Source organism: Protopterus annectens, chromosome 4.part0 (assembly GCF_019279795.1).
Source record: "Protopterus annectens isolate FY-2018-M chromosome 4.part0, PAN1.0, whole genome shotgun sequence".
Taxonomy (NCBI): domain Eukaryota; kingdom Metazoa; phylum Chordata; order Ceratodontiformes; family Protopteridae; genus Protopterus; species Protopterus annectens.
The window spans coordinates 1,740,940,769-1,740,954,752 of record NC_056733.1 but is presented as its reverse complement, the minus strand read 5'-3'; the positions used below and the strand labels follow the sequence as shown (position 1 = coordinate 1,740,954,752).

At 42.6% G+C, this 13,984-nt stretch overlaps 1 protein-coding gene across 1 annotated transcript in view; it reads right to left on the bottom strand.

Annotated features, from left to right (window-relative positions):
• CANX (calnexin) overlaps window positions 1–13,984 on the bottom strand; it is a gene marked incomplete in the record, with an annotated part of 1,221,069 nt that overhangs the window by 1,029,247 nt on the left and 177,838 nt on the right. Inside the window, 1 exon segment of the mRNA XM_044069455.1 lies at window positions 2,989–3,130. Coding sequence (XP_043925390.1) covers window positions 2,989–3,130 — 142 coding nt within the window.

Genomic DNA, 13,984 nt, shown 5'->3' with positions numbered 1-13,984 from the left:
TAAATCCGACCCATTTACCAGGCCAGTGGGGCATTTCCAAGATCGTAGACCTTTTGGGACTTGTTCCCTTCGTAAGCATTCCTTTAGGTAACAATTTTCAGTCTGCAGCTTCCGCAGCTTTAAAACTTCATGTTTGAAGTTTAATTGTTCATCAAGTGTCCCATAATTAGTACTGTGGTTAGAGCAAAAACTACTGTTAATTCCTCCCTGTAACCATTTGTTGAAGCAAAAATGTGTTAAGACCGTCTCGTTGCTGACGGTACTAGGACCACCTTTCAGTATTCCAGAGCCAATAGAAGCTTTGTTTTGTGTTGCTGCTATGGAAACCAGACTGCCTTGCCTGGGATGAATCGAATCTGTAACTACATCCATAGTGTCGACCGTAGAACTTGTGTTGTTGATGCTACTGATCCCAAAAGTTGTGAGAACTGGAATAAGGGATTTACCAACCCCAGAAAACTGTCTGATCAACACTTCAATGAGTGCTGTGAGGTTCCCTAACGATGTTGCCAACTCCTGAAAGGAACCTCCAAGTGTTGGTGTCCACCCTTGCCTCTTGCTCTAACTCCATGACTTGAAAAAGAAAAAACAATGACAAACACCAAAACTGAAGAACCAGGTAATAGAGCAATATGGCACAGGTGTCAACGAAATCACTTTGAGTGCTTTCGTTGGCTGTAGAGCCAAAAAACGTCTTCAGAATAAGCATGATCACATTCAAAGCAGTTTAAATAGGTAAAACCACATCACATCCTGTGACATCATTAAACTTCCCACCAAATTTTACAAAGCAGCAACCACCCATATACCCATTTTTTCACAAACAATACGTCTTCTTTAAAACATATAAAATTCTGATTTCATAAAATAGAAGTTAGTAAGTGTGCAACAGACCTAGAATTTTTAAAAAAGCATCGGGCAGTGGAAATAAAGTGCAAACAGAATAGTGCATAAACTTCTACTGTAAAACTGCCATGCACTGACCTCCCATCCGCTTTTAATTTTAAAATAGCTAGAAACAGACACCATTTCATTAAGCCCTGGGGGGGGGGGGGGCATTGCACCCAAGTTGCCACATAAGCTCCCTGTACTCAAGGAGCAAGTCCATCGCGCCCTCCCTCCCCTCATTACACACTTGTTCTAGGGCACTAAATTTAAACTGGTGTTCAGGAACACCATCATGCGTTTCCACAGCACATTTCTGTTGTTGTTCCTCAGGCGAGACAAAAGGTTGTATGAGGAAATTGCAGCCGGTGCACACAATGCCCTTATATTATAGAATATGAAGTAATCAATATTTTGGGGTATGAAAGGATATTCCTTAAACAAAGGCTAAATTGTACTAGTAAATGTGTGATATATGTGGCTATCTGCCAGCAGTGTCAACAATTTTACATAGGGAAAACAATTAACAGCCTTAATAAACGAATCTATCAACACAGGTATGGCAGCAAAAAGAAAAACATCAAAAATGCACTGCGGAAACGCATGATGGAGTTCCCTGAACACCAGTTTAAATTTAGTGCCCTAGAACAAGTGTGTAATAAGGGGAGGGGGGGCCTGATGGATTTACTCCTTGAATACAGGGAGCTTATGTGGCAACTTAGGTGCAATACCACTTACCTTCCAGGGCTTAATGAAATGGTGACTATTTCTAGCTATTTAAAATTAAAAATAGATTTTCACATGTGAGGTCAATGCAAGACAGTTTTACAGTAGAAGTTTATGCAGTATGTCTGTTTTCACATTATTTCCACTATCCGATGCTTTTTATACAATTCTAGTTCTGTTGGCACATTTACTAACTTCTATTTTATGATATCAGAATTTTGTATGTTTTAAAGAAGACATTGGTGTACTGTTTGTGAATAGGGTTGCCACCTCTCTGTTTTTTTTCCGGACTACCCAGAAATCAAACAGATTCCCTGGTAGTCTGGAAAACACTGTACAAACTCTGGTATCCTGTTTCAAAAAGGAAACAGACTATAGAGTTTGTAAATCGGCTGATTTACTATGCTTTTTTACAGAAAAGCATAGTAAATTCAGCCAAAACCACGCAGCAGGAACAGAAAAAAGGGCGGTCCCCGCCGGGTGATGTTGCGACATCACAAAATGGGCGGAATGTGGGCAAGTGAGGGGCGGGGTTAGTGGTGATGCAAGGGGTGTGGTTTTAGCCACGACAAAAGGTGGCAACCCTATTTGTGAAAAAAATGTGTCCATGGGTGGTTGCTGCTTTAAAAAATATGGTGGGAAGTTTAATGATGTTACAGGATGCGATGTGGTTTTACCTATTTAAACTGCTTTGAATGTTATCATGCTTATTCTGTTGTAGTCTTTTGGCTCCACAACCGACGAAAGCACTCAAAGTGATTTTGTGGACACCTGTGCACCGTGCTGCTCCATTACCGGGTTCTACAGTTTTGGTGATTGTCGTTTTTCAACATTTAGTAACATGTACATGTTCTGCTTTTACATTGGCCAGACATCCAGACCCCTATGTTTATGCATCAGAGAGCATTTCAGCGATATCAGGAACAAGAGAGTCAAATGCATTATACAAACATACACTTCAACATGTCACTGCTTCCTACAGATTTACTGCCATTGATAAAATATTTGGTGACGCAACTAATAAATCTGGGTGGCATACAATTCTTAATTCTAAAGAGAAAAGAGGTGGATTATTAAATTAGGTGGGCTCTTTCAGCCTGGATTAAATGATCTCCTATAAATCAATAGCCAACAATGAGGAAGGCTATCTCAGCTGAAACCGGTCTGGTTGGTTTTCTGTGGGATTTGAGGGTTTTACCCTACCCTTTTTGGTATTTGTGTTTGAATAAAAATTGAGTTCTCAACCACAGTGAAGTGATGGCCTCTGTTATTGAATTTGCCTGTAATCTACTGGGCCTGTGCACTTGCCGTACTTGCAAGGGCAATTTTGGCTTTGTGTGTCCAACTCTAGTAATCCCATCCATTTCAAATACTTACTGTACGATCAGTGGGTGTTTATCAAATACAAAAGGGTTCTTCAGTTTGGCAGAAATAGCATGATGCTTGGCACGGGACTTGAGCACTAATCCTTTGTCTCCTGGCAGTTTGGAATCCTTCATTTCTTCCACTTCCCATTTTCCTAGAAGAAAAATGTACACAAACAGAATATTAATACTTTAAAAACTCAGGGATGACTTCAAATAGTGACCATTTGAAGTTCATGTGCAAAGCTTTTTGTTCTGTTACTTTTTATTGTAATTTTGTTTTCATTAATGTTGCCATTATGTATAGTCTGATTTCTGATTAAAGAAAAATCAGTTTTGTACTTGCTTCAGTGTTTTTAAGTATAGTAAAACTGTTTCTATTTACTGTACCGTGTGAAGTTATCCAGTTATTTCCTGACTATGTCATGTGACTTAGAATTCTGCTGATATAAGTGTTAGCACAGTTTATAACTTGCATTTGTAACAGATTTAATCACACAAATTCTGCAGTCGGTAAGACAACAAACAAGTAAATGCGGTTATATTTAAACAAAAGCAAATCAGAAGCGAATAAGACTCTTTGCAATGTACATAAAGTACAGTTTTGTACCTACCATAAATGTAGATGTTCGAGGATTCCATTGCTGCAGTCCTTACTATTGGGTATAGTCCGCATCCAGTCGGCCCGAATACCAGAGTATAAGGCTGACGTCGGTCAGGGCGCATTAGTGTGACGTCAGTACGTCAGGGTACTAATGCGCATGACCGGCGTCATATCCTCAGTCTTTTCTTGCCCCAGATGTCAGAAGACCCTAAAAAGACAAGGCCCAAAATACCTGCACCAAAACATGAACAATACATACAAAAATATAAGCATGTAAACTCACCTACACAACCACCCCTAAACACAGAGGGAAGGAGGGAGGGTAATTGACTGCAGCAATGGAATCCTCGAACATCTACATTTATGGTAGGTACAAAACTGTACTATGTTCTTCGTTTTCCATTGCTGCAGTCCTTACTATTGGGTAGAATCCCAAAGCAGAGGTAAGGGAGGCTGGCAAATCAGAAAGAAGCAGGAGCTGACAACATGCCTTGCAAAACAGCTGTGGCAAAACCAGCCCTAGACTTAGAGTAGATAGGAAGGTGATAATGCTTAGAGAAAGTATGCACTGAACTCCAAGTAGCTGCTTCCAAAATATCCTTAGTTGCCACCCCCCCGTAGAAATGCTGTTGAAGTGGCAGTAGCCCTAGTGGAATGAGGCCTAATCCCAGCTGGAATCTCCTTGCCATGATGGGAATAACAAAATGCAATGCAAAAGCCAATCCACCTAGAAATAGTTTGTTTTGACACAGGCTTGCCCTGAACTCAAAGCAAAAGAAACAAACAACTGCTGAGACTGCCTAAAATCTTTAGTCCTGCTTAAGTAATAACGCAATTGCCTGTGTACATCTAAAGTATGCAAAATCTTTTCCCTTTATTTTGGGGTCTGCATAAAAGTAGGCAAATGAATAGTTTGGTTTAAAGCCACACTAGAAACCACCTTAGGCATAAAGGAAGGATTAGTACGTAATGATACCCTATCCTTATGGAAAATCAAAAGGGCTCGACTGCCATAAGGGCCTGCAACTCAGACACCCTTCTTGCAGAAGTAATAGCCAACAGAAAAGCAGTCTTCCATGACAAGTATTTCAATTCAGCAGTAGCTGCAGGCTCAAAAGGTTGTAGAGTAAGTTTTTCCAACACAAAATTGAGATCCCAAGCAGGAGTAGGAGCTCTATTGGGGTCTTATATTCTTTGCCCTCTAAGAAACTGCTTGAACAAAGGATGAAAACAAAGGTGGGTCACAATCATAGTGAGCTGAAATTGCTGCAGCATGAATCTTAATGGAAGAGAAGGACAAACCTTTGTCCAATAACTCAGTAAGATATTGAAGAGCCACACTCAAATTAGGCTCAGAAATCTCCAAATTCTTTGCTGTACTCCAAAATAAAACTCTTCCATTTTTCTGTACACTCTCCTTGTACTAGGTCTTCTAGCTTCCATAATCACATTTAAAACTTGTTGAGGAAGTTGAGACCTGCTGTGTTTCAACATAGAATATGCCAGGCTGTTAGATGAAGAGAGTGAAGCTTGACATTGAGCAGATGACCGTCCTTCTGAGATAACAGATGAGGAATCAGAGGTAAAGGCCATGGAGGCTTCATTACCAGACTCCGTAGTAGTGGGTACCAGTGTTGCGAGGCCAATCTGGAGCTATCAAAATCATCCTTGGCCTGTCTTGTCTGACCTTTAATAGTACCTTTGGAAGAAGAGGCAGAGGTGGAAAGGCATACACATGAAGGTTTTTCCAACTGAAAGACAGAGCATCCACTTTCCAAGCTGTGTGATGAAACCCCTTTGTGCAATACTTTGGCAGCTGGTGGTTTAGTGGAGAAGCGAACAGATCTATGTCTGGAGTTCCCCATGACACTGTCAATTTCTGAAATACATGAAGATCCAGTTTCCACTCGTGGGGATCCATGATTTGTCTGCTTAACACATCTGCTAAGGAGTTCTGTGCTCCTGGCAGAAACCTTGCCTGAAGAGTTAGTTGCAAGCTTAGCAGTCTCCCATAAAATCATTGCTTGCCTGCATAGAGGATAAGAATGTGTTCCCCTTGCTGGTTGATGTACCACATGACAGTTGTGTTGTCTGTTAGAATCAACACCTGCCCTGGAAGAAGTAACTCCTTGAAAGCCATTAATGCAAACTGGACTGCTAACATCTCCTTCATGTTGATATGTAGATGCTGTAGTCTGGCAGGCCACTTGTCTTGTATCCACTTTCCATTTAGATGAGCTCCCCAAGCAACGTCCGAGGCATCTGTCGTTAAAATCTGACTCGCCTCTGGCCGGGTCACAGAGAGTCCCTTGTTTAGGTGACATTCCTGAGCCCACCACAAAAATTCTCTTTGAAGGCAAGGTATTATTTGAATGACAGTGTCTAAATCCTGGCAGTGCTGTGTCCATACATTTCTGAGATACCATTGTAACTTCCTCATATGCAGTTTGGCATTGGGAAGCACCAGAATACAAGATGCCATGAACCCTAATGCTTGAAGGACTGTCTTTGCAGTCAGCACGGACTGATGAGATAGTTGATGGAAGTAAAGTGATAGACTCTTTTGTTTGTCCGGGGTTAAAAAGGCCATCTGGGCTGCTGTATTCAGTCTCACACCCAGAAAGCACATGTCTTGAGAGGGTACTAGACTGGACTTTATTTCGTTCACAGAATACCCTAGGCATCTTAGCACTGCTATAACATATTCCAGATGCTGTAGAAGGTCCTCCTTTTCTTGAGCCAGAATCAGGCAGTCGTCTAAATAAGGATAGATTTGAATTCCTTGTAGCCGGAAGTAAGCTACCACTGGAGCCAGAACCTTTGTGAATACTCTGGGCAGTAGATAAGCCAAAGGGCAATGCAGAGAACTGATAATGAGAATCTCCAGCTCGAAACCGCAGATACTTCCTGTAACTTAGCCTGATAGGCACATGAAGGTAAGCTTCCTTGAGATCTAAAGTTACCATCCAGTGATCTTTGCCCAGCAGGGTAAAAGCTGTTGTAACGCCAACATCTTGAACTTGGGAATGTCCAGATAAGTGTTGAGGAGAGATAAATCCAAAATCGGTCTCCACGTGTTCCCCTTCTTTGGTACTAGGAACAGGCGAGAATAAAATCCTAGGCCCCTTTCTGATACAGGGACTGGCTGAATGGCCCCCATTTGGAGTAACTGAGAAACTTGCTTGTGAGCCTCTTTTCTTTGTGGAGGAGGAACGTCTGGCATGCCTTTGAAAGGGGGCATTGTATGGAAATAAAATCTGTAACCGTGGTGAATGATGTCCAACACCCATCTGTCTTGAGTAATTAAATCCCAATTTTCTTTGAAAAGAGACAGTCGTCCTCCCAAAGGAGCTGCCAGACGAGAATCTACTGGCAGCTGAAAAGGCAGGTCATTGGGTCTGTTTACGAAAGGACTGACCCCTGCCCTCACCAGAAGTCTGAGCAGGTGAACTCCTGTTCTAGGCCTAAAAGAACCTTGAGCCCTGCCCCTACCACGCCTAGACCTACCCCTAGACTGGGAATCATAAGCAGGATATGTCCACCCCTTAGCAGGCCAATTTCTACTAAACTTGGTGGCTGTACCTGCAAAAAATCTTTAACAGTTTGCATAGACTTAGCTTTGTCCTCCATTTTCTTTAAAACTGCTTCCACAGGTGAACCAAACAACACATCAGACTGTAAAGGAGCATCCAAAATCCTTGTCTTAACATGCTCAGCCAAATTCTGATCCCTCAACCAGGCATGCCTGCGAAGAACAGAACTAGTGGCAGCCACCCTCGAGGAGGCCTGCACAGCATCAAAACCACATTGCAAAGAATGCTTGCCCACTTGTTCAGACACATAAACTAAATCCAGCAATTCTTTACAATCAATACCTTCCGCCAAAGCATCCACCTTAGATTTCAATTGTGAAAGGAGATAATTTTGATATTTCAGCATGTGAAACTGACAATTCAACGCTCTCATGGCTAGAGTGGAAGAAGTATACACTTTCTTACCCCACCTATCCAACGCCCTGGCCTCTTTGTCAGTGGGAACAGGATTTTTAACCACAGAGGCCTTAACACCTTTAGGCCCCTGAGAAACAGTTTCTGGGTCCGCCCTAGGACTCTTAAACAAATACTTATGAGCTTCGGGTACCCTATAGTACCTATCAGGTTTAACAGGAGCAGGAGGCAAAGAATCAGGGTTCAGGGAAGCCTCTGCAAAAACATCTTCCACCACATTCAACACAGGAGGTATAGCTAAGGGCCTATGCTGGGGTAAAAACAAGAATTCCCTAAGCCTCTTCCTGGAATCAGAGTAATCCTGGCCTTCCCATTTAAAGTGCTCCCTCATGGAATGCAGAGTCTCTGAAAATGAAAAATCCTCAGGAGGAGAAGTCAAGGAGTGGCATCATCCACATCAGAATCAGAATAATGAGGATACTCCTGCAAATCTTCCGCAGAAGACTCAGAAGCCCCTGAACCCTGTTCAAAACTGTCAAACTCTGGTTCCACCCTAGGCCTCTTATCAGGAGGGCCCATAGAACCTCTAATCATAGTAATCAAATCTTCTGCCATTTTAAGCATATGTTTCTTAGGTACAGAACCGAAATGCTAGGAGAAGCCCTACTGAAGCTGAACTTGGCCTACCTCTAAAAGAAGTTCTGGCAACAGAAGGAGAGGCTCTAACTACTTTGGGAAGAGAGGGAAGAATAGTTACCTGAGAAGCCCCTCAGCCTGGCCTGCCTCCTGAGAGGGTACATCCTGTAACAGTAAAGTTTCTGCCTGAGACTCCATAGAAACTCCTGGCAAAACCTCTGGCTCTACTGAGCCATCTAAAGAACCGACGTCCGGGGCTGCCGGTTCATCAACCCTAGGCTTCGCTGTTTTGTCCTTGCGCTTCTTGGAAGCGGGCGGAGCATCCGACGGCATTTTATAATTGCAACGCTTCCCAAACACTAATCTGGCACAGTCTAACCTCCTCTTAATAGTGCGTTTGTTAAACCTAGCACAAGAGCGGCAACCAACAACGTCGTGCTCAGGCCCTAAACAAGGTATACACAATGTATGGTAATCCCTATGAGGTATTTGTTTCCCACAAGAAATACAGTTATTCACTTTTCTTACATCCGGTTAAATACGGAGGCAAGAAAAAACCAAAATATTCCCCAACGGGATACTTAGCCAACTCTGATTCGGTCTGAAACTCCGGTTTCGGAAATATTTCAGAACGCCAACCTGCACTCGCAAAACTGCTTCTGCATCGGACCACGCGGCAAAAAAGACTGAGGATATGACGCCGGTCATGCGCATTAGTACCCTGACGTACTGACGTCAGACTAATGCGCCCTGACCGACGTCAGCCTTATACTCTGGTATTCGGGCCGACTGGATGCGGACTATACCCAATAGTAAGGACTGCAGCAATGGAAAACGAAGAACATCATTTTTATTACCCCATGGTAGACATCTGCGTGTTAAATCTATGTTACGTTACTATACTGTATAGTGTTACCACCTGTCAGGAAATTCTCCTGACAGTGAGGAAATAAGGGTCCGTCAGGAAATCCAGTTATGGCGAGTACTTAAAGGGTATTTTGAATCATTCTTGACAGCCAACACATTTCTGAAGGATCCTTCTAAAAGTCAACTTTTCATTTAGATTTCTTGCCTCAGTATATATCAAAGCAACAAGTTTGCCATAATTTCTTCCACTTTCCATCACTGTCAAACACCAGCATCGCACACAAGAAGCCATTTTTGGTGGTCTAGGCTGGATATGTGGGAAAGGAACACATCATTAGCACAGTGGCACAATGAATAGTACTGCCATCCCACAGCTCTTATCTCCTGTCTTTGTTCTTGGCTGTGGCTCCATCTGAGTGAAGTCTGCATGTCCCCAGTCTCTATGAAGTTTTTATTCAGGTGTTCTCATTTTTTTCAAAAATCCCAAAGACATGTAGCAAGAATGTTTTATGCATGCCTAAATATATTGGTGGGTGCATATATAAATCCCCTGGATAGTAAACAAAATAAGTAGCAAAATGTATCGCAGCACCTAGAACCTTTTTTCTTCTCTGGGCCATTCCTAGCAGTATAAGTGGCTTAGTAAGATCCTCAGTCATGCAGCCACCTAGTGTGAAACAGCCCCACTTGGAGGTGATCACAGAATTTGCTACTGCTTATGCTGGGACTAGCAATACTATAGTCATTGTTTCTTTAACTTTCCTCAAAGTCAAACTTCAGAGGTGTGTGCAGTAGGTCACTGTGGCCAGTGTGCTGGCTGTGGAGTCATTTTTTTTTAACTTTCTTCAAACTCACACCGCATAGCTGTGCACAGAATTTTACTATAGCTTGTCTAGGGCCAGTGTATTGTGCAAGAACAAGTTGGAATGAATTACTGCAAGTGTTACTTTTTCTTTATTCAAAATTGAAAGCAGATGTATACAGTTGAAGATCATCTGGGTGTAGAAAGATGGCATGCTGCACATGTACAGCTTACAGCAATAAGTTGAAATACGTTAATGTGCTCTAATAGTTCTTTCAGTTTCATGCTAACCTGACTTCAGAGGAGTACACAGAAGGCGTCTGCATTTTGGGGTTAAGGCTGAGAAAGCAGCAATTTGAAATATATAATTAAGTTAATCTAGCCTTTCACTTTCATTCCAACACCACAAGCGTATAGTGAAAATCACCAACTTTTTTGGGGAAAGTTGGGAGGAAGGCAGACATTCCAGATATATTGCATGTGCCCACAAAAGAATATTTTCAGTTTATGGATAAAGTACAGTTGTGTACACTTACCATAAATGTAGATTTTCAAGTACATTCATTGTTGCAGTCATCACATTTGGGTCATCTGCCTGCAGGTAGCCCTCACATTTGGGTCATCTGCCTGCAGGTAGCCCTCAGTCGGCCTGAATACCAGTGTCTTTGGATTTCTGCGTCAGATGCTGTTGCTTCTTCCATTAAGTCAGGGGCATAAAACATTAAGCCGATATCATTACATCAGTTTTTCTTGCCCCAGATGTCAGGAGCCCGCAAAAAAGGAAGCAATTACATGGTATGGAACACCCCCAGCACAAAGCAAATATATGCCAAACAAAAAAAGATAGGTAGAGGTAATAAGAAGCCAGGAGGCTGGAGGGAGGGTAAACAGGACTGCAACAGTGAATACACTCGAACATCTACATTTATGTTAAGTGTGCACAACTGTACTATGTTCTTCCTGTTTTCACTGTTGCAGTCATCACATTTGGGTTGATTCCCAAAGCTGAGGATGGGAGGAAATAGTTAAGAAACATTAGGGCTGGCAATCAGGCCCTGTAAGACTGCTGTGGCAAACCCAGCTCTGGATTTAGAAAAGATAGGCAAGCGATAATGCTTGGTGAAAGTGTGTACAGAGCTCCAGGTTGCAGCTTCCAGGAAGTCCCTGGTAGGGACTCCCCTGAGAAATGCTGTAGAGGTTGATGTAGCCCTAGTGGAATGTGTTCTGATCCCTTGTGGGGTAGGGATCCCATGGTGTTTGTAGCAGAAATGGATGCAGTGTGCTATCCATTTAGAAATGGTTTGCTTTGAAATGGCCTTGCCCTCTGCCCCTGCAGCAAAGCCGATTAGCAGCTGGTCAGACTTTCTGAAAGGCTTAGTCCTGTCCAGATAGAACATAAGCTGCCTGTGCAAGTCCAGGGAGTGCAGTATCCCTTCCCATTTATTCCAAGAATTAGGGAAAAAAGTTGGCAAATGAATGGATTGGTTTAAAGCCACACTAGATACCACCTTCGGCATAAAAGATGCGTTAGTCCTGAGGGAAACCCAGTCCGCATGGAAGATAAAGTACAGTTTTGTACCTACCATAAATGTAGATGTTCGAGTGTTCACACTGCTGCAGTCAACACACTTGGGCTATCCTGCTGTCAGGCGGTCCCGTAGCCGGCCAGAGTTCCAAAGTCTTGGTTCGGCGTCGGTTGCTGTCGCTTCTTCCCTGACGTCAGTACGCCAGGGGTATAAAAGATGCATCCAACTCCATTTTCTTCAGTTTTTCTTGCCCCAGATGTTAGGTGCCCCCAGGTAGGTAGGCAATGCATACTGATAATAAAACATATATATAAAACAAAAACAATACCTTCAGATACAAGCAAATACACCACAAAGGTTGTATAGAACAGACAGGTATAGATAAGTTCAGCTAGGACAGAGGGGATGGAGGGAGGGTAACCTGGACTGCAGCAGTGTGAACACTCGAACATCTACATGTATGGTAGGTAAAAAACTGTACTATGTTCATCGTGTTACACTGCTGCAGTCATCACACTTGGGTAGAATCCCAAAGCTAAGGTTGGGTGGCTGGTCTATAAAGAATTAAGATTGGCAATGAGGCCCTGCAGAAAGTACAGTTTTGTACCTATCATAAATGTAGATGTCCGATAGGTATGCATCTGCAGTCCTCACATATGGGTTGTCCTGCCACAGGCAGCCCTTCGGTCGGCCGGATTCCAAAATCTGGGTCCGGCGTCAGCTGATGTCGCCCCTTCCCCGACGTCAGAGCACCTGGGGTATAAAAGCGTCAGCCGACGCCATCTTCCTCAGTTTTTCTTGCCCCAGATACCCTCTAAGGAAGGCTAAATTTGGAGAAATGCAATAAATTCCAAACATGCACAGAAATATATATATAAATAAATAAATAAATTTATATATATATATATATATATATATATATATATATATATATATATATATATATATATATATATATATAGATAGATATATATATATATATAGATAGATATATAGATAGATATATATGTTTATATATATATATATATGCACACATACATATACACACACATGTTATATATATATATATATATATAAAAAAACAAATACACTATAATAGATAACCCCAGCTAGCTATGAGAGGGATAGGTACCCAAGAAATACCACAGAGGAGAAGGAGGGAGGGTAAACCTGACTGCAGATGCATACCTATCGGACATCTACATTTATGGTAGGTACAAAACTGTACTATGTCCTTCAAGGATACATCTGCAGTCCTCACATATGGGTAGAATACCATAGCCAATCTGGGGGTGGTAGGATCTATGTAAAGGATGGTGTTGCTAAAATGCCCTGCAGGACTGCCGTAGCAAAACCTGCTCTGGATCTGGAATATAAAGGTAAATTGTAATGCTTGGAAAATGTATGCACGGAGCTCCATGTAGCAGCTTCTAAAATGTCCTTTGTAGCCACCCCTCTTAAGAAGGCTGTGGAGGTGGCTGTGGCTCTGGTGGAATGAGGTCTAATGTTAGCTGGCACAGTTTTGCCATGAAAGGAGTAACAAAAACAAATGCAATTTCCTATCCATTTTGAAATTGTCTGTTTGGAAATTGCTTTTCTTTGTGCACCAGCAGCATATGCTACAAACAGCTGGTCAGTTTTTCTGTAACTTTTAGTTCTGTTCAAGTAGTAGCGCAACTGTCTGTGAATGTCCAGGGTATGCAGAAGTTTTTCCCCTTTGTTTTGTGGATTTGGAAAGAAGGCAGGCAGGTGAATAGCTTGGTTCAATGAGACCCTGGATACCACCTTTGGCATAAATGAAGGATTGGTTCTCAATGAGAGACTGTCCTGATGAAAAATAAGAAATGGTTGTACTGCCATGAGGGCCTGTAACTCAGAAACTCTTCTTGCTGAGGTTATGGCCAGAAGGAAGGCAGTCTTCCAAGACAGGAACTGTAGTTCTGAAGATGCTGCTGGTTCAAAGGGAGGCAGTGTTAGTTTCTCCAACACGAAGTTAAGGTCCCATGTAGGCACTGGTGGCTTCCTTGGAGGATTTATGTTTTTAATTCCTCTTAGAAACTGCCTTAGGAGAGGATGAGAGAAGACAGGTGGATCAGTATTGTATTCTGCAGAAATGGCTGAAGCATGAATTTCAATGGAAGAGTAAGACAGGCCATTGTGGAGCATTTCTGCCAAGTATTCCAGGATATGTACCATGTTCATCACTGTCGCATCTAGGCCCTTTGAGGTGCTCCAAGTGCGAAATCTTTTCCGTTTTGCTGAGTAAGCCTTTCTTGTGGAAGGCCGGCGAGCTTCCATGAGGACATCCTTCACTCTCTTGGATAGCTTATCCTGGTAAGGAGTCAGGGTATTCTCCAGGCTGTTAGTTGCAAGGTTTTCAGGTTGGAATGCAGAGTTTTGTAATTGTGCTGTGTCAGGAGAAGTGGCCACTGAGGAAGAGGCCACGGTTTCGTGCGTGACATGCTCTTTAACAGTGGGTACCAGTGCTGTCTTGGCCAGTCCGGAGCTATCAGAATCACTTTTGGCTGCTAGTCCTGATCTTCAGTAAGACCTTGGTCATTAATGGAAGAGGTGGAAATGCATACACTGTTAGAGTTCTCCAGCTGAAAGAGAGGGCGTCCACTTTC